Source organism: Mesoplodon bidens (assembly GCF_964165515.1).
Source record: "Mesoplodon bidens genome assembly, chromosome: 18".
Lineage (NCBI taxonomy): Eukaryota > Metazoa > Chordata > Mammalia > Artiodactyla > Ziphiidae > Mesoplodon > Mesoplodon bidens.
In genome coordinates, this window is record NC_138175.1 from 47642856 (window position 1) to 47662651 (window position 19796).

At 54.5% G+C, this 19796-nt stretch overlaps 1 protein-coding gene across 1 annotated transcript; it reads right to left on the bottom strand.

Annotated features, from left to right (window-relative positions):
• Window positions 1–235: 235 nt before the first annotated feature.
• Window positions 236–19532, bottom strand: SIRT2 (sirtuin 2). Its single transcript, XM_081216498.1, has 16 exons — window positions 19446–19532; window positions 18568–18614; window positions 15355–15403; window positions 14983–15096; window positions 11545–11586; window positions 11278–11384; window positions 11094–11150; window positions 10372–10440; window positions 5032–5161; window positions 3166–3225; window positions 2786–2841; window positions 2553–2629; window positions 2415–2466; window positions 1299–1369; window positions 1086–1152; window positions 236–965 (listed from the first exon to the last, which is right to left on the bottom strand). Exons 1-16 carry the CDS (start codon window positions 19459–19461, stop codon window positions 810–812), a joined length of 1170 nt encoding a protein of 389 aa, XP_081072624.1. The 5' UTR covers window positions 19462–19532; the 3' UTR covers window positions 236–809.
• Between the last annotated feature and the right edge of the window lie 264 nt (window positions 19533–19796).

The window sequence follows — 19796 nt, forward strand, 5'->3', positions numbered from 1 at the left end:
GAAGGGACCCTGGCAGTCTGGGAGTCCAGGGGTAAGAACCATGCGGCTCCCACGGCCCCAGGAGTCCCCTCTCGGCACCCTTCGGCACCCTTCACTCTTTCTCATAAGAGCGTGTGGATGTACTTGTTTCCTTAGCGGCCCAAGGTCTAGCCCGCTTCCTCCGGCAGCTTCCCTGTGGGCCCACAGGACAGAACGGCGAGGCCAGACAGCTGACGGTTCGTTGTTTTTTAATTCGTTGTCTTTAATTTGTCTCTACTAAGCGACACCATCTGCCCACCCCCGCCTGGGAAGCGGGTCCCGAGTGAGGGGGCCTAGCACCCACTTTGGGAGTTGTAGGCAGAGACTTGGGAGGCCTTGAGGCTTGGACCCCCCACTGGGTGTGAGTTAATGTTTGGAGGGCGCACCTCCCCACCCAGGGTAGGTTAGACTTCGTCTACTTGGCCCCAAGCCCCTGGGAACAGTAGAGAGCATGGGGGCCCCGGGGCTCTCGTCCTGGGACAGTTAGCAGTTTGGAGGGACCCCTAGCCCCCTGAGCAGTTAGAGATTAGGGGAGGCTGATCCTTGGCCCTAAGGGTGATTAGGGGCTGCGGGCTGTTAGAGACTGGCTACCCCAAGCCTCAGCCCCTAAGAATGTTAGAGATTTGCTGGGGTCAGGGGTGCTGGGACCCCAGTTTTGGGAGGGAGTAGTTAGTAGATTGAGGAAATGTTCTGAGCTCCCCAGAAAAGAGCTGTAAGTTAGAGGGGGCCAGGAGGCCTGGTTGGGGCTCAGCTGTCCCAGAGCTGGGCGTCCTGCCTGGGAGATGCGGCTGTCACTGGGGTTTCTCTCCCTCCGTGGTCCTGGCCTCCTCCTTGGCAGGAGGTGGAGACTTCCTGGAGGAAGCTGAAGTGGTGGGGTTGGGAGTCCCTGACCCCGACTGGGCATCTATGCTGGCATGCTCCTTCCGGACAAGGTCCTCCAGCTCCTTCTGCAGGGGGCAAAGTTCACAGAGGTCAGAGGTCATCATGCATCGTAAGGTCGGAGGACCTGTGGGACGGGGGTCCAGGGACTGGGCTCAGGGTGGGTGGGGGTGGCCCAGGCTCCTCACCTTCCATCCGAGGAGGTCGGCAAGGGCCAGGCAGCCCTGGTCGCAGTCACCCAGCCAGGCCACGTCCCTGTGGGTGGGTGAGAGTCAGAGCTCCCAGGCTTGTCCCAGGGCCCTGCTGGCTCTGCCCTGTCCTGTGCCCTCGTGCCCTCCCTCCCACCTCGGCCCTGTCCCTTGAAGTCTCCACTGCCCGCCCCTGCCGCGGGAGGGCCTCACCTGTAGGCCTTCTTGGAGTCGAAGTCCATGCCTCCTCCGAGGCCCATCATCATCCCGAGGAAAGGGTCAGTCTGTGGGGAAGGGGGTGGAGTCGGGGGGAGCTAAGAGCACAGACCCTGGAGCCAGGTGGCTTGGGGTGGAATCCCAGCTCCGTGACTTTGCTCAAGTGGCCTGGCCTCTCTGAACGTCAGTTTCTTTCTCTGTAGAGTGGGGGTGATCATCAAACCCACTCCTAGGGTTGTACTGTCAGCGGGTTAATACAGAGGAAATGCTTAGCACGGCATCTGGCACACCGTACGTTTTTTGCCTGTTGGAGAAACATCTGTCCCCAGGAGGGAGCCCCTGCCTGGGAGTGAAGCTACCTCAGGAAAAGAGAGACAAGAGAGGCAGCGGGTAACTCCTGACAGAACTGCCGCAGGCCCAGGGGCCAGCGAGCCCGGACTCTTCAGTCACGGGAAGCACGACATTCTTGTTTTGGCTTAAGTCGCTTTGAGCTGGGGTTCTGTCACTCGTTCAAAAGGGTGAATGAGGGACTTCCCTGGTGGTGCAGAGGTTAAGAATCTGCCTGCCAATGCAGGGGACATGGGTTCGAGCCCTGGTCCGGGAAGATCCCACATGCCGCGGAGCAACTAAGCCCGTGCGTCACAACTACTGAGCCTGTGCTCTAGAGCTGGCGAGCCACAACTACTGGGCCCGTGTGCCACAACTACTGAGCCCGTGTGCCAAAACTACTGAAGCCCGTGCACTTTAGAGCCCATGCTCCGCAACAAGAGAAGCCACTGCAGTGAGAAGCCCGTGCTCTGCAACAAAGAGTAGCCCCCGCTCACCACAACTACAGAAAGCCCATGCGCAGCAACAAAGACCCAACACAGCCAAAAATAAATAATAAATAAATTTAAAAAAAAAAAGGGTGAATGACACAGAGGCCTGTGGAATCCTGGAGGCAGGGCAGCCTGGAACCTGACCCCTGTGGATTCCAGAATCCTTAGGTCTGAGCTGAGGGGTCCAAAGTATCGGGATTCCCCAGAGACCTGTCCCCTGGTTCCCGAGGAGGCCGGGGGGAGGCAATGTGGGGCTCCTGTGCGGGGGTGGCAGGGTGTGACTAAAAGGACTCACCTGGCCAGTCTTCTCCTTGTTGATGAGCAGGCGCGGGGTGGAGAGGGGCGCCCTGGTGGAGGCCGAGCTGAGTGGTGAGGGCCTGTCCCGGCTCCCCCAGTCCCCAGCAGCCCCCCATAGCCCCGAGCCCCAACCTACTTGCTGATAAGGGATGCGAAGGGCTGCACCTGCAGGGAGGTGCCCATGATGATGAGGAGGTCCACCTTCAGGAAGTCCTGCGAAGGGGGAGTGGCCAGTGAGGCTGGGCTGCCGGCCCCTGGCCCCCGGTGCAAGCCCACCCGCAGCTACTTGGGGAAGCCACCTTCCCCAGGGCAGGACCCAGGCTGCCCCTGCGTGGACCGAGATGGGGGACGCGCGGCGGGTACACTTACTGACTGCAGGCAGGAGAAGAAACGCGCTGGGAGGTTCTCGCCAAAGAACACGATATCTGAGGTGGAGACAGATGGACAGACAGACACAGGGAGAGATAGAGACAGTGAAAAAGCAGGGGGGTAGAGATAGGGAGGGAGAGAGAGAACAGGCAGGAGCAGAAGGTGGAGCCCAGGGCTGGGGCGGGAGTGTGCAGCACTGGGGACAGACTAGGGGCTATGGTACCCACTCTCCCTGGGGCAGACTCCGGGCACCGGTCAGGGAGAGAGGGTGACGGGGGTGGATGGATGGATAGGGAGCGTGGCCTTCCTGGGAAGGGGTTAGTGGCTGAGGGGGTCCCAGCCTGAGTCTACCTCGGTTGGTCCCTGGCCCCAAGGCTCACCAGGCTTCACCACACTCCGACATTTCTCACACTTGGGAGTCACCTCGGAGAAGATCTTCTCTGGGCGTGGGGAACGGGAAGGGAGAAGAGGAGGTAAGAGGCTTTGGGCTGGGGCTGCAGCCTGCCTGCCCACCCCATCCTCCCTTCACTGTCACCCGGAGGGCCTCCTGGGGTGTTTGCCCTGCTCAGGAAGGACCTCCCTTCTTAGACAGCTGTCCCTCCCCCGCCCCCAAGATTCCTGGGGTGGCTCCCAGCACCAGCCTATAGCTATTAAATGAACGAACAAACAAATGAGCAGACACTCGCCCCTAAAAGGGGCAGCTGGGTTCCACCAACCCCCGACCTGGGGAATCTGGACTTGGGAGTGAAGCTCGTCCAGTGGGTCTTTGAGGGCAGCCCTACTTCATCGTGGGTCAGAGAGGCCTGGTAGGTGCCAGGCCTAGTGGCAGAGAGGGAAGAATTATGCAGATGATGCTGGGACGGGGACAAAACCTTAGGTGCAGGTGCTTCCCACACTTGGGCTCTGTGACAGACCCACCCCTGCCCCCACGCACAGCCCATGCTTATGACAATCCTCCTCCTCATTGCTTATTGATTAAGGAAGCTTGAAAGCATTCTGTCACTTGCAACCCACAGAATCCTGGCTTGTTCATTCAACTATTCACTCATTCCTTCAACAGATATTTACAGACCACTGCTTTAAGGTCTGTCATTTACTTGAAAATATTTTTGCATTGACAGTACGTGACATTTTGCGGGTGATGCTTGTGCTACTGCTGTTAGAGAAACATAATGGGGTAATGTTAATTGTACATCACCCCCAGCTGCGTGCACTTGGGCTATTCAGGAATCCTCACCCCAGGGGCGGTCAGCTGGCATGTTGTCAGAAGGGCCACACTCCAGGGGCCCTACTATCAGTGCTGCAGCTGTCCTTATCACACACGGACACCAGAGGCTTTGTGAAATCAGCATAAAGAATGTCAGAAATGGGTTTCCATGGATGAAGTAAGTGGCTTCTTAATTAGCACAATGGATGTCAGAAATCAGCTCTCACTGGCATTCAAGAAATGTGGACTGGCTGGATTTTTTTTTCCTCCTTCTCTTCTTGGACACTCTGCCCAGGCATGAACAGGGGTGATGACTTTAGCAAGCCCTGGAGTTTGCATCCTTAAGGACAGCCCCCAGTCTTCATTCTTAGCCAGGGCCGTGCCCAGCTTCACACGCCACAGCCTCTGCTCGCCTGAATCCAGCTAATGGGCTGGTCGAATCCTGTGCCTCTGGGGCAGTGCTGTCCAGTATGCTGGTTAGAGCCACAAGTGGCTTTTAAATTTTAATTAATACAAATTAAAGAAAGTTAAGAATTCAGTTCCTCGGTCACATTAGCCACATTTTAAGAGCTCAATAGCCCCATTTAGCAAGTGGCTGCCGTGTTGGACAGTGCAGATATGGAACATTACCCTCACCCCAGAAAGTTCTCTCAGATACTTCTGCTCTTCTTAGAGTGTAGTTGCGCTTGCCTGGATGAGCCCCTCATGTAAGACGGGGTCAGAGCGCCCAAGGACAAAGAGCTAGGGTTTCATGACCTCACAGAACAGGTTGTATGACCACGTGGAGGCCTGTCTGCTAACGCACGTCTCTGTGTCTGGAGTCTGCATCCATCATAACCTGGCTGTGAGGTGGTGTCGGGAGAAATGAACCCCCACTGCCACCTCAAATCTTTGGGGGCTGCCATTATCTGCTAAAAAGAGCTGCAGAGCTGTGCAAGACAGAGCTGGCGTCCGCGCGTGGAGACCCTGTCCCTGGCGCTGGGGAGCAGACAGGGGACGGGAGGCCTGCCCTCGGGGATAATAACCTCCAGCCCCTCACCTTTCATCCAGCTTAGCGTGTACTCCTGCCGGCAGACGGGGCTGATGCAGTGAGACGTGTAGAAGGTGCCGTGGGCCTCCACCAGGTCCTCGGCCTCCAGCCCCGCCACTCGCTCCAGGGTGTCTATGTTCTGGAGGGAGAGATGGAGGAGAGAGGGTCAGGAGCGAAACATACCCCCCAAGGGGCAGAAGGCAGAGCCAGGAGTTGCGGCTGAGAAAAGCAAGTGGGACAGGGGAGAAGGGAGGGAGGGAGAAGCAAGGGGCAGGGCGTGTCTAAAACTCTTCCGTTCATCCTGATGGTACCTCTGAAAAGGTAAGTCATGGACACTTAAAGGCAGGGGCCCAAACTCAAATGTCTATGAGCCCAGACCCACTGCCACCAACCAGCCCTGGCAAATTTGGGCCACTTTGCTTCCATTTTGCTGCAAATGTGCTTTGTTAGAACCAGACACTCTAGTGGCACCTGCCAGAAATTTGGTGAAATAAACGTACAACTCTCCAGTGTCTCCACTGTAAACGCAGCCCCCTCAGATATGGCATCCTTGTGCAGTACCCAATCTGCACAGCTGTCGGTGGCAGCCCTGGCCAGGCATTAACATAAATCAATGAATCAGGAGGGTTTTTTGGGTTTTCATCACACTGTTTTCCTACTTAACCTTACTATGGTCTGCTGCATTGATAGTATATTAACTTGTAGTCTTTTCAGACAGAGATACTTTCCTTATTCAACAGGCAAGAATATTCTTCTCTTCCACATAGACATTTGCGCTTTCTCCAGCCCCTCTGGAGCACTTTTTGTTTGTTTGTTTGTTTTTGTTTCCGTTTGCGGTACGCGGGCCTCTCACTGTTGTGGCCTCTCCCGTTGCGGAGCACAGGCTCCGGATGTGCAGGCTCAGCGGCCATGGCTCACGGGCCCCGCCGCTCCGCGGCATGTGGGATCCTCCCGGACCGGGGCACGAACCCGTGTCCCCTGCATCGGCAGGTGGACTCTCAACCACTGCGCCACCAGGGAAGCCCTGGAGCAGCTTTTGTTTGCCCACGAGGAATGCTGCTGAGGCAGGTGCTGCTGGAGGACACTGGCAGACGTTACAGAGATGGCCGGGCATATGCAGCCCACAGCTGACCCAACGAGGTTTCCTGGAGGCTCCGTGAACAACTGAAAGGGTTCCCTTTCAAGGGCAGACAGCCCCAACTGCCCTCTCTGCTCCCAGCCAGCCATCAGTTTATACCCAAAACATGCAGACAAGAGTCACTGTTCCCAGACTCTCTGTGGCTTTCCCTCTCCCCCCTTTACTAGAAATGCTAGTTTTGCCTTTGTTTCTTGACTTAGTCTACCAGCTCCCTGACACGTAAGTAAGCAGTGTGCATGCACATAACTAAATGGCACATCAAAGTTCTACCTACATGCCTCTGTGTTACCCTTTGATGTCACTTTTTTTTTTTTTTTTTTTGCCATGCTGTGCGGCTTGTGGGACCTGAGTTCCCTGGCCAGGGATCGAACCCACGCTCTCAGAAATGAAAGCACAAAGTCCTAAACACTGGACCACCAGGGAATTCCCTTGATGCCACTTTTGATGGAGAAACCACAAACAAACAAAAATGAATGTGGTCAACCCGTATGTACTGGTATGAAGGGATCTCTCCAAGATGTTAGAAGGCCCAAATCACAAAGGCAGTGTGTACAGGATGTGAAAAAATCAATATATGAATTTGTGTATTTGCTTGCCTAAGTATGGAATATCTTCAGAGGAGACCCAAGAAGTAGGCAGCAGCCGTGGCCCCCAGGGAGGGAAGCTGGGGCTGGGGAATATGGCTCAAGAGGTTCGCTATAAAGGCGAAGCAGCAATGAATGCATGGCAACACACAGCAACTGATGTCTGGCCTCAGCATCAGGCAGGAAAGAGGGCATGGTGAGGAGGTGGGCCCTGGGCAAGGTGGGCAGTGGCCACTCAGCTCCAGCCAACCACTCTCCCCCACAGAAAGCCACCCAGGGTACAGCCAGCTCTTCCTGATTTTCAAGAGGAGCCTGATGTCTGGGTTTTCATCTGCAATCCCTTGAATTTTAAACCTTGGCTCACTTCTAGTTTCAAGACATCACGTCTCTGACATGCTTTTAAAAAGCATGAAGCTGGGACTTCCCTGGTGGCACAGTGGTTAAGAATCTGCCTGCCAATGCAGGGAACATGGGTTCGAGCCCTAGTCTGGGAAGATCCCATATGCCACAGAGCAACTAAGCCCGTGTGCCACAACTACTGGGCCTGCGCTCTAGAGCCTGCGAGCCACAACTACTGAAGCCCGCGCTCGGCAACAAGAGAAGACGTTGCAATGAGAAGCCCATGCACTGCAACGAAGAGTAGCCCCCGCTCGCTGCAACTAGAGAAAGCCCACCTGCAGCAACGAAGACCAACGCAGCCAAAAAAAAAAAAAAAAAGCATGAAGCTGCTATGTGGGTGCGGATATGGAAGGATCCTCCAGACAGGGCTTAAATGAAAGAAAGCCAAGTACAAACCCTATGTATGATGTAAATGCCATAGATATAGATTTAACAGAGCGATAAGCTGGTTTGCTGAGGAGATCACAGTGACTTGAATGAAGGCGACAACTGTTCTCATGTTTGAATGGATACTTGTGTCTTGAGATAAAAATAGCATCACGTGTGGCTTCAAAAGTGCTGCATCGTCACAATTCAGAAAGACGTGAAGACAATGTGTTCCAGAAAACTGGGTCAGTGATTCAAAAAGTGGCTGAGGTTAAAGAAGAGGGTGATGAGTTTGAAAAAAAAAAAAGGTTTCATGAAACGTGAGACTGGAAAAATTTTTTCCACCTTTGTCTATGTTACATAATGTGCCATTTTGAATACGTATGCGTACTTAAATCCACACATGAAGAATTGCAACTGGGGGGAAATGCCACCACATTTCACGCTGACCTCACAACTCATTGGTGTTGGCTTTCGTCTAAAAATAGCCTACAGCTGGTGTGCTTTCGTGGTTGGGGCAGGGGGTTCTGCCTCAGACAGAGCTGGGAAGCGAGCCCTCTGAGCAGCCCCGATGAGCCGCCTGGGCCTGGGCCTGGGCTTCTCGTGCTGGGACCCCTGTGATCTCATCCTGTCTGGAGGGTTTAAACATCGTCTATCTGCTGCTCTCCAGCTCGAGTCCAGACTCCTGTGTCCAGCTATCTGCCCATGTCCCCACGTGGTTGTCTAATGGGCATCTCAACCTCGACATGCCTTCAGCCAAGCCCCTCCTCTGCCCCCCACACCTGCATGTCCCACCATCTCAATAAAAGGCAGCAGGTACTCAGGCTGAGAGGGAGTCAGTCATCCCTGACTCCTTTCCTTCTCTCACGACTCGTTTCACATTCAACCCATTGGCAAGTCCTGCCGGCTCCACCTTCAAAACGGGTTCATAAGCCGCCCACTTCTCCCCTTCGGCAGCCCCCTCCCTGGCCCAGCCTCCATCCTACTACTGTCCTCCTTGCTCACTCAGATCCAGCTTCTTCTTCTTCTTCTTTTTTAAAATATTTATTTATTTGGCTGTGCTGGGTCCTAGCTGTGGCATGTGGGATCTAGTTCCCCGACCAGGGATCGAACAACCTGGGCCCCCTGCATTGAGAGCGTGGAGTCTTAACCACTGGACCACCGGGGAAGTCCAGATCCAGCTTCTTGAACACGCCAAATGCAGTCTCCCCTCAGGACCTCTGGACTGGCTGTTCCCTTTGCCTGGAATGCACTCTCCCCCCACAGATGATCCCATGGCTCCCTCCCTCCCCTCCTACAGGGCTCTGTTTAAATGTCCTGCTTCTCAGTGAGGCCTTCCCTGACATCCTGTTCACTACAGCACCCCCGACCCCGCACACACAGAGCGTGATTCCCCTTTCCTGCTCAGCTGCACTCCGTAGACCTCTCAGCATCAGCGTAGATACGCAACTCACCCATCTCGTCCGTTGTCTCTCCCCACACTACAGTGTCAGTTCCAGGAGGGCAGGGATGTCTGCTCCCTCCGTTCACTGCCTGCAGGGCCTGGCACTGGGTTGGCACTCAGAAAACACTGGGACAGAAGCTTACAAACAGGTTTGCCAGCAGGGGCTATGGTGAGGATTTCATGAAGGCACTTGGCTTCAGGTGAGCTGTTCATATCAAGTCTGAGTCACATCTCATGGAAAGAACTGACTCTCTGGGAAGAAATTTCAGGTTTATTCTGAGCTGGGGCTCCTCCTGGAAGGAGGAGGCCATCCCCTCCCCCGCCAGCCATGGGTGGGAGCACAAGCCATGGGTGGGAGCACGACGCCCACTTGAGAATTCTGGACCTACAAAGAATTCATCCTCCCCCTGGCGGCAACATCTGAGGCTGCAGGCTCCAGATTGCCAGGCGCAGGAAGAAAATGCTAGAACACCTGTTTCTATCCACGTGTTCTCTCTCTATTTTATAATTTGGGGTTCTGAGGTATGAATGAGAGCAGGCATGGTATCAGGGCTATAGTACATCATGTAATTTCAATACATATTTATGAAACAAAGGTAGAGGTGCAAACATTTTTCACTATTAGGGGTGCGAGACCCTAAAAGGCTCACCAACTCGTAAGCCAACAATGTGAGCTGTCCTTCCCTGAGGACACCCCGGCGAGGCCCTCAGCCAAGCACCTGACATGTATGAGCCGCGGCCCCACGGTACGCACAAGGCCTTTGTGCAAATTATAAAAGGGTTTCCCAGGACTTCCCTGGTGGTGCAGTGGTTAAGACTCCACGCTCCCAATACAGGGGGCCGGGGTTCGATCCCTGGTTGGGGAACTAGATCCCACATGCATGCCACAACTAAGGAGCCCACCTGCTGCAACTAAGGAGCCGGTGTGCCGTAACTAATAAGCCAGCGAGCCACAACTAAGGAGCCCACCTGCCACAACTAAGACCCAGCACAGCCAAGTAAATAAATAAATAAATAAATATATTTTTAAAAGGTCCCCCCACACACACAAAAAAATAGTGCTCCTTCCTTAAGAGTTTACAGCTACCAGCCGGAAAATTGTCAGGTGTACTGATCATATTAGATCAACTCAGTTTGGAGTCATCTGCTGGAAAGCCCAGCCAAATACGAAATCTATGGTGCCAACAGTGTCTGCTCAGAGAAGTACTCCTGGGATGGCCCTGAGGGAGGTCACTGCCACACCACCGCAGACCTGAGAGGGCGAAGCTGTTCTGGCCTCTGTTTTATAGAAAGGGAAACTGAGGCTGAGAGAGGGGACGTGAGTCACTGCAGGTCACGTGACAGAGAAGCCGTGGCCTGAGCTCTCAGGACCCTCCAGCCCGTGCTCTTCCTCCCAGGATGCCCGCGGTCCCGCCTACCTGCGTGTAGCAGCGCAGGAGCAGCCCTTTCTCCTTCAGCAGGCGGATGAAGTAGTGGCAGACGGTGGGCTGAGGGGAGCAATCATGACAATGCCGATGAAGAGAGAGGACACTGACCGCGCACCGCCATGTGCCAGGAACTGTTCGAGGCACCATGCCTATTTTCCTTCACAGAATGGTCACACCGACCTCGTGAGGTGCGTACCTTTGTTATCCCCATTTCACAGGTGAGGGAACTGAGGCACAGAGAGGGTGACTGTCTTGCCAAAGTCACCCAGGTTGTGGAGTTGGGGTTTGCACAGAGAGGACTGGCCCTGGAGTCTGGGCTCTTGCATGTATCATTAACTCATTTAAGCCTCACGACAACCCTTCTCATGGACTATTATCAGCTTCACTTTACATAAGGGAAAACTGAGGCTCAAGGACACTAGAGCAGGAAATGAGGGACCAGGACTTGGACCCAGGCAGTCTGGGCCCAGAGCCCATGTATATATATATATTTTTTGGACGGTGCCACACGGCTTGCAATCCCCCAACCAGGGATTGAACCCGGGCCACGGCAGTGAAGGCCCGGAATCCTAACCATTAGGCCACCAGGGAACTTCCCCAGAGCCCATGTGTTTAATGGCTATAATATTTGTCTGAAGGGCCCTGGAGGGGGCTTTCCCATGCCTGCTGGCCCCCAACCTTTCCTGTCACCGCCTCCACAAAAGAGAGCTCACCTTGAACTGCCCAGGATAGAGTTCCTTGGCGAGGGCAAAGAAGGGCTCTGGATGTTTCTGTGGGAGAGAGAGCCGGAGGGCGGGTGGGCACCCAGATGGCCCTGGTGAGATGAGAGCTGGAGAGAGGCGGCCACGCCTCCACCCCCACCCCCATTACAGACGTTCCTCCCTGCAGGACACGTACCTTGAAATAGCCAATCTCAAAGATGGCCTCCGGGTAGGGAAGATGGTATTTCTCCAGGTTGGCGTAGAGGCCCGTGTTTGGGGAGCGGAAGTCAGGGATGCCCGCAGCTGGGGGAGGAGTGGCAGTGGGCAATCAATCCATGAGGGACCTTGGCCCCTTCTCTACCACACTGACCCTCCCAGGCAAGGGCCCCCATACGGCTCCTCCCCAGCTCTTCGAAGGGGCGCCCCCAACCAGGGAGTTCTCTTGGGGGAGGGGGGCACTTACAAGTGGAGATTCCAGCTCCCACCAAACAGATAACCCTGCGACCTGGAGGAGAAGAGTTTATGCAGCGTGGTTCTTTTTTTTTTTTTCAGTTTACGTTTGTTTATTGTTGTAACATTTTGTTTTGAACATCAAACACTGCACCAAAATATGAGCCATTTATCTTAAGACAGTTGTCTTTGCCATAAACTAAGTACTGAACTGATGTTTACAATGAACTTCTGACAACTTAAAAAATTATTAGTGGCACTGCTGTCTAATAATCAAATATATCATCACAGACTGAATGTAATGATTACATTACAAGACCAAAGTTTCCCCTTCCCTTTCTTACCCTTAAATAATACCACCCATCACAGTCCCTGAAGCCATTTACTCTGTGCCTGGCCCTGGGGCAAGCATTTCAGATCCCTGAATGGCTCTCCCAACCATCTCAAGGAGGGAGGTGTTAACATCCCACGTTATAGATGAGGAAACTGAGGCTCAGATAGGGGAAGGGGTCACACAGGTGACTGATGGAAGAGCCAGCATGGGGTCAAAGAATCCACTGTTTGAAATTATTATACCAATGGGGAGTTCCCTGGTGGCGCAGTGGTTAAGAATCCACCTGCAATGCAGGGCACATGGGTTCGAGCCCTGGTCTGGGAAGATCCCACATGTCGCGGAGCAACTAAGCCTGTGCGCTACAACTACTAAGCCTGCGCTCTAGAGCCCGCGAGCCACAACTACTGCCTGCGAGCCACAACTACTGAAGCCCGCACGCCTAGAGCCTGTGCTCCGCAACAAGAGAAGCCACCACAATGTTCTCAGGCGCACTGCAACAAACCGCAAGTAGAGAAAGCCCATGCGTAGCAATGAAGACCCAATGTAGCCAAAATAAATAAATAAATTTATATTAAAAGAAAGGAAATTATAGCAATGTAGTAAGATTCAAGAAAAGGCCACTTGGAGAGAAATTTCTCCTCGCTAGATCTAGACAAAAATGCATGGGATCTTAGTGAGAGGGGTGGGGTGGGGGTTTCCCCCAGAAGAGCTGCACGTTATTGTGAAAAAATCTCTGGCCACCCCTCATCTTTTGGACACAATCTTGGATGGCCATCTATTTCTAGCATATGGACTTCCCTCCATAATCAAATGCACATCAGCCACCGGAAGTCTAGTAATTTTCAGGTGAAGACCAAAGACTGGCCACTCTAAGCCCATGCCCAGTGAGCAGCAGAGTGGATAAGGGCTTCCAATCCTAGTTCTTCTGCATGCTAGTGGGGGCGTCTTAGTTCAGATCACCACTCTGGGCTTTAGCTTCCTGCTCTGTAAAATGGGCATAATCGCAGTACTGACCTCGCAGGGCTGTTGAGAGAATCAATTCATCCCTGTGAAGCTTCGATCAGTGCCCAGCACTGATGATTCTTCAAGTCATTCGTACTCAACTTCTTTAGCCCCATGATTTGTATACCTATAAGTGCTTTGTTCCCCCATTGTCACCAGCTTTCAGAAAAGAAGATGGGGAGGCGTGGTAGGGGTGGCATCACTTCACAAGCACGTGGGGCTGTGCAGAAACAGCCCAGCTGCCTCTTCAGTGGCTGGCTGGCGGGCAGCCCTGCCATGCAGCACCCTTGGCATCTGCCCATCAGCTGATGGACAGACACGGGTGTGAGGCGCCTGTGAACCGGCCGCCTCTGGGGTGTTCTATGCAAAGGAGGACAGCAAGGGTGACAAAGGCTGAGGCCTGCTACAGCCACAGCCCTTGGCTTCGTCTCGGGATGCCATTGGACTAGGCCCAGTGGACCCACCAGGGGCCATGTGGAAGGGAGTGTGCGCCCTGGATTCAGGCGGCCTGGCATCGAGCCCTGATTCTGCCTCTTGCCAGAAGTGTGACCCTGTACCAATCACAGCCTCTCTGCACCTCAGTTTCCTCCTCTGTCCAGATCATTCCTCACAGGTATCATGTGAAGATCAAAGGAGGGGACACCTGTCAAGTGCTTAGCCCAGTGCCTGGCAAACAGCGAGAGCTCAATTCATTGTTATTATTATTTTTATTTTTTAAAGATTTTTTTGGTGTGGGCCATTTTTTGTTTGTTTGTTTGTTTTGTGGTACGCGGGACTCTCACTGTTGTGGCCTCTCCTGTTGCGGAGCACAGGCTCCAGACGCGCAGGCTCAGTGGCCATGGCTCACGGGCCCAGCCGCTCCGCGGCATGTGGGATCCTCCTGGACCAGGGCACGAACCCGTGTCCCCTGCATCGGCAGGCGGACTCTCAACCACTGCGCCACCTGGGAAGTCCCTGTGTGGACCATTTTTAAAGTCTTTATTGAATTGGTTACAATATAGCTTCTGTTTTATGTTTTGGTTTTTTGGCTGTGAGGCATGTGCGATCTCAGCTCCCCAATGAGGGATCGAACCCATACATACCCCCTGCATTGGAAGGCGAAATCTTAACCAACGGACCGCCATGCAAGTCCCCATTGTTATTATTTATTATTATCCCCTCATAGGCACCTCATGAGTCAATTATCCTAAAACCCAGGTGCAGGAGGACAGAAGGAATGAAAGCTTTGATGCCACTGCCTTCGTTCTCTTTGGGGCCCACCCAAGCCAAGAGGTGGCTGCAGACAGCTGTCTGGCCTGCCCTAGGAGAGGGAGGCTCAGGACGGCCGGCCTGGCTGCCCTCGGAGAGACGGCAGCAGCTGGAGGACAGGGAAACTGGAGAAGACGTCCTCAACAAAAGGCTGTTCAGGACCCTCAAAGAGTGGATTGTTCTAGTCGAGGACTGCCGAGGGCTCGGTTTCTCAGACTCTGGTGACCTCAACTCGTGGCAAGAAATATAAATTACATGGTGACCCCGTAGAGAGGCACCTCTACACCACACCTGAAACAAGCCTCCTGTAATAATCGTCACAGGGAACACTTACGCAGCTCTTGCTCTGTTCCAGGCCCGGTTCCAGGCATTTACATTTATGAATTTATGTAACCCCCTAATAACCCTATAAGGTAATTACTATTATTAGCATCTTCATTCTGTCAAACAGGCCTGGCCAATCAGAGACACGGTGATTGGTTCAGGGGTAGGAATGTGACCCAACCTGGGCCAACTGGAGCCGATCTCTGCTCTTTTGCCTGAACTACCGGGAGAAAGATGCTCTCTTCAGTGGGAGCCACTAGGCTGGTGGAACTTGTATTTGCCACCGCCAGGAGCAACCTTGACCCCAACACAGAGAAGAGCTGCACCAGAGAGGGTTCAGATTTTTGACAACAGCATGGAAGCCGCTGAATCCGGCCATGATTAAAGCGGGGTTTTCGTTACAGGATCAACACACTCCCTTTTTGGCATAAGCCAGTTTGAGTTGAGGTTCTTGTGACTTGCAGACGAAAGTTGTGAATGGCTGGGGCTAAGTCACTTGGGGCCAGGAGAGGGGAAGGGGCCCAGTGCAGGCAGAGGACTCACAGCGCTCACTCTGCATGTAGCGGGTCACCCCTTCCAGGGTTAATTCGTCCAGCAGACGCTCCTTCTGGGTGCCCAGGCCCAGTGTCTGGGAGAAGAAATTCCGCAGGAAGTCCACTGGACAAAAAGAAGAGAGACAGCGCTGGGTGGGTGTTTAGTCAGGGCGCCCAGAGGCCCCAAGTGCCCCTGCCCAGCCCTGGGGCCCCGCCGCCTTCCCGCAACTAAGAGCTCAATGCCTGGCCCAGCCAGCGGCCTCCAGGCGCTGGCACTGCATCTGCTATTACATACTTGGAATGTCACCCCTGGCGGAGGTGGGCACCCAGATCCCTGCCCTAAACCACCCCCAAGAACCGTGCTCTCAAGGAAGATACTCACTCTCTCCTTCTCCGCCAGCCGCTCCTCCCTCAGTGTCTGAATCTGAGTCCTGGAAGGGGTGGGGGTGGGGTGATCAGGCCCCAGAAGTGGGGTTAGGGAGGGAGGGAAGGGGGGAGTGACACCGGGTTTGGGGAAAAGGCTCTGGCTGGGAGCTGGGCCCGAGGAAGTGAGGGGTGGAGGGGACAGCGCTGGGGGCCAGTGTGTGGGCTCTGGGACAGGCTGCCTGTGTTGGAAAACCCAGCTCTGCTACTTGCAAGGAGCACAGTCTCTGGTGGGTGACTTTGCTTTTCTGAGTCTCCGAGCTCCTCCTCTTAGGAATGGAGCTCGGAGGACACTCACCTCCGAGTGCTACTGTGAGATGAAGTGAGATCACCTCTGGGAGGTGCTCAGAACAGCCCTGGGGCGGGTGTGTGGTGGTGATTGCTCAGGAAGCACTGGCTATTGTTCTCATCACCTCCCGGTATCCACGGCCTCCGCCTTACAACCCCTCTAGTCCCCTGCCCTGGCCAGCAGCCCTGCGGCCCTCCTCACCTAAGTCACTCCTGGGAATAACGCCTCGGTCCTCACCCTGCAGCCGTCAGCCCTCCTGCCTGAAGCCCCCCACTCCACCTTTCCAACCCTTCCATCTCCTTTATCGACTCCTCTCCTCAGCCAGACTCCCAAATTGAGGGTCTGGGACTCTGTCCTGGGCCCTCCCTACTTTCTCTGTTCACCTTCCCTGGTCGGCCTCATCCACGCCACTGGTCCATCCCCCAGATCCAGGGTTCCCGCAGCCTCCTGGATACCTCCTTCTAAGTGACCCCCGGTCCCTCACTCCCACCGTGTCCCAAACTGGCCTCAGCATCTCCCCCAGACCTGCTCCTCCTCCTGGGCCCCATCTCAGTGTGGCTTCTGGCCCCCAGTCTGCCAGACGCCTCCTGCCTCCCTCCCCTGCCCTCCTGCCATAACACGTCCCCTCTCCAGGGCTCCACGTGGTCCAGCCTGTCCTCCCAGCGGTCCTGCCCCAACCTCCTCCCTAGGCTCCCAGCCTCAGTCTTCACCTCTGATCTACTCTACTGCCCCGTGTGTGACGGCCTGCCTGGGACAGCCCGCTCCCCTCCACTTCAAAGGCCCTTCTCTGTGGCTTCTCCAGTCTAATCATCTGATCACGAACATCTATGGAGTCTACCATGATGTCAGCTCCAAGAAGGCTGGGATTTTTCATCGTCACCGCTGGATGCCCAGCACCAAGAACAGGGTCTGGCACTTGGCGGGAGTTCCAGAACTATCCACCTCTGAACAAACGGACACCTGCTGTTCTGTGTGCTAGACCGGGCCTGGGCCCTGTAATGGACCTCATGCAATTGTAGAAAGGCAATTCTGGGGAATTCCCTGGCAGTCCAGTGGTTAGGACTATGTGATCTTACTGCCAAGGGCCTGGGTTCAAGCCCTGGTTGGGGAACTAAGATCCCGCAAGCCAAGTGGTGCAGCCAAAACAAACAAACAAACAAACAAAAAAACTAACCAATTCGCTCTCCTGTTTAAAACCCCTCCAACAACCCCTCTCCATCACTCACAACTCTGGTTCCAGCCTTTTTGAATAGAAACCTCCCTTCCAAACATAGTTAAAACTTTTCATTACTTTCGGATTGTGTAAGCTGCACAAAAACTTTGACCATTAGACAATGTATAACTTGGGGGCACTTGCCTCATGATTCCCTCACCCACAACCCCCGTCCCGTTCCCCCACTTCAAGCTAACCACTATTATTAACAGTACAATGGTAATTACTCCAGATTTTGTCTCTGCGGGTAAAACTCATTATTTCCCCAGAAATGGGCCATCATACCACAGTACGATGCTGCACCTTGCATTTTCCACAAAACAATATATCATAGACCTACCAGCTACATAGTGTTGCATTGTAAGGATGCACCATAGTTCATTTAACCAATCAACTGATAGCCGTTTGGGCTGTTTCCAGTTTTTCTGTATGAGACAATGCTGCAATTTACATCCTCGAATCTCTCTCTTTGGGACTGAGGATCGCTTTTTCACATTGAACCTTTTTCCCTGACAGTGGTGGTGCTTTGGGAGCCAGGCGAGGGAGAAGCCCGGCCTGACAGAAAGCTCTTATCCCCTCGGTGTGGCTCTGTCGTGCATCTGTGGGGTGCTCTCATCACAGCTCCTGCACTGGCCTACATCTGAACTGCAATCTCGCGTCTGTGGGTGGGCTGGCATGCTTTCAGGCTGCAGACAGTGAGGCTCTGTGGAAGGATTTCAGGGCCCTGCTGAGCACGTGGGAGCAACACGGCCTAAGGGGGAGCTGGAGGTGCTGGTGGGGTCTCTGTGAGCCCGCTTCCAGCGAAGCATCCGGGACGCAATGTGCCGGGTGCCATGGGTCGCAAACCCGTCCCTGCCCTTCTAGCCAAGGGACAGTGGACAAGTTACTGAACAACTCTGTTTCCAATTCCTCATCTATAAAATGGCTACAGTAGACCTTGCCCCCCAACAGGGATGCTGGGAAGATGAAATGAGACGAGGCACATCAAACATTAAGCAGAGTACCCGGCTGGAGTAAGTACTCAATAAATGCTAACCATGAATATAATTAGCTGACCTCCCCAGCCACCTGATTCCTGAACACATCACATTCTTTCATGCCCCTCAGTATCTGCACAAGCTGTATCCTCTGTCTGGGACACCCTTTCTCACCTTGCCTAAGAAAATTCTAAATCACTCTACACTAACTACCATGTGCTGCATCTCAATCTGACTCCTAGATCAGCCTGTGGATTCCTCCAGGGAAGGGACTGGCTGGAATCTGTGTGACCCCACAGAGTTTACTCTGGGCTCCCAAAGTGCCCTGAGCTACTTTCATTATCACCCCATAGGGTCATTGTCTAGTCACTTGTCCGTGAGATCTGTGAGTTCAGGGACCAAAGCTCTTCCATGCCCAGTGCAAATGAGTTTCAGAAGGGATGGGGGACGCGGTGGGGAGGGCAAGGAGAAAGGAAAGTTTGGAAGGGCAGGCCTGGGGTTGAGGATGCACACCCTTCTCTGACAGTCCCCGGAATCCACCATTCCCCGGGAGGATGAACCAGGAGGTGGGGTGAGGGGCCGGGGCAGTGAGCTGAGGGCCCTGGGGTATCTGTCTCCCCTCTGCCACCTCCCCCCGTGTGGGGTGTTGGAAGTCCATCTCTCTCCTTCCCTCCACCCTTCCCCCCATCTCACCTGAGCCTCCTGCACCTTCCCTGCCTGGGTCTCCACAGGGTCAGAGGCTGGGGGAGGAGGGGGAGCAGATGTGGTTATGGTGAAGGGAGTGGTTAAGGGGGAATGAAGGGTTTCAAAGCAGCGGGGGCCAGAGGGGGTCAAGAAGACCCACCGACCTAGTTGTACTGGGGTGGAAGTGTAAAAATGGAGTAGATGGAGGGAGGGAATGGGGAAAAGCAGATCTTATGAGTGGGGAGTGCTGGGAGGACAGGTGGTTAGTGAGGGACAAAGAGGCTGGGACGGGAAGGTTTAGGAGAGGGAAAAGAAAGTAAAGCATACAGGGAATGGAGGAAGACTTAGGAGGAGTTAGGAAGGACGCAGTAGTGTGTGAGCGTGTGCCGGGAGGGCTCGGTTTACAAGCAGAGGGAAGCGTAGAAAGGAAGAGAGAAGATAAGAAGAGATACTCCGCCTGGAAGAGGTGTTGGGTGGTGGGGGGCAGGGAAGGTGGGATGGTAGGTTTAGGAGAGGAAGGAAGAGATAGGAGGGGACACCAGGGGTCCCCTAGCATCCTACAGTTCCCACTAACAACCAGGTACCCTTAGCAACCGGGACCGCGGCATTCTAAGTCCCTAATAACGAGGGTCCTTAGCAACTAAGGTGAGAGAAAGACGCGATCATTAGTAACCTAAGGGAGGTGGCAAACGGACCCTTAAAACCTCGCGACCCAGAAACCCACCAATCTAGCAATATGGATCACTTTGCAACGGCCCCTGAATCCCATTCCCCTCCATGCAGCCCCCATCTCCTGCCCCACCACGCCCGCCCTCGGGCCCCGGGGCCTGCAGCCCTCAGCCAGGCCCCGGCGCGGCCCGACCCTCCCACCAGGGCCCCCGACTCACGATCCGGCTCAGCCATGGGCGCGGGGCGGGGGCCCTCGGGACTGTCACCGACTGCTCTGCCCCGTGACGGCACCGGAAACAGGAGGGCGCCGAGACAGGGCAAAGAACTACAACTCCCAGGAGCCATCGCGGCCGCCAACAACGCCCGGAGCTAGCCCCTCTGCGGTAAGGAAGACACGCGAGGGCTAGACTACGAATCCCAGAGTGCCCCGCTCCCGCAGCCATGTTGGTAAAGGGCGCGCGGAAAGAGTGGGAAAGGGTAGAGAGTCGCAGTCCACCTGAATGCTCTGATTGGTCACGGTGTGGTATGGGGGCGGGGCGTTTACTATTTAACCCACTCTGATTGGATGA

Bases quoted from the DNA above. Each gene is read 5' to 3' on its own strand.
- SIRT2 (XM_081216498.1), bottom strand. The intron at 11,151-11,277 runs GTACGTGTCCTG...TCTCTCCCACAG, and splicing joins TTGAGATTGGCTATTTCAAG to AAACATCCAGAGCCCTTCTT. The intron at 3,226-5,031 runs GTGAGGGGCTGG...CCCCACGCCCAG, and splicing joins CACGCTAAGCTGGATGAAAG to AGAAGATCTTCTCCGAGGTG.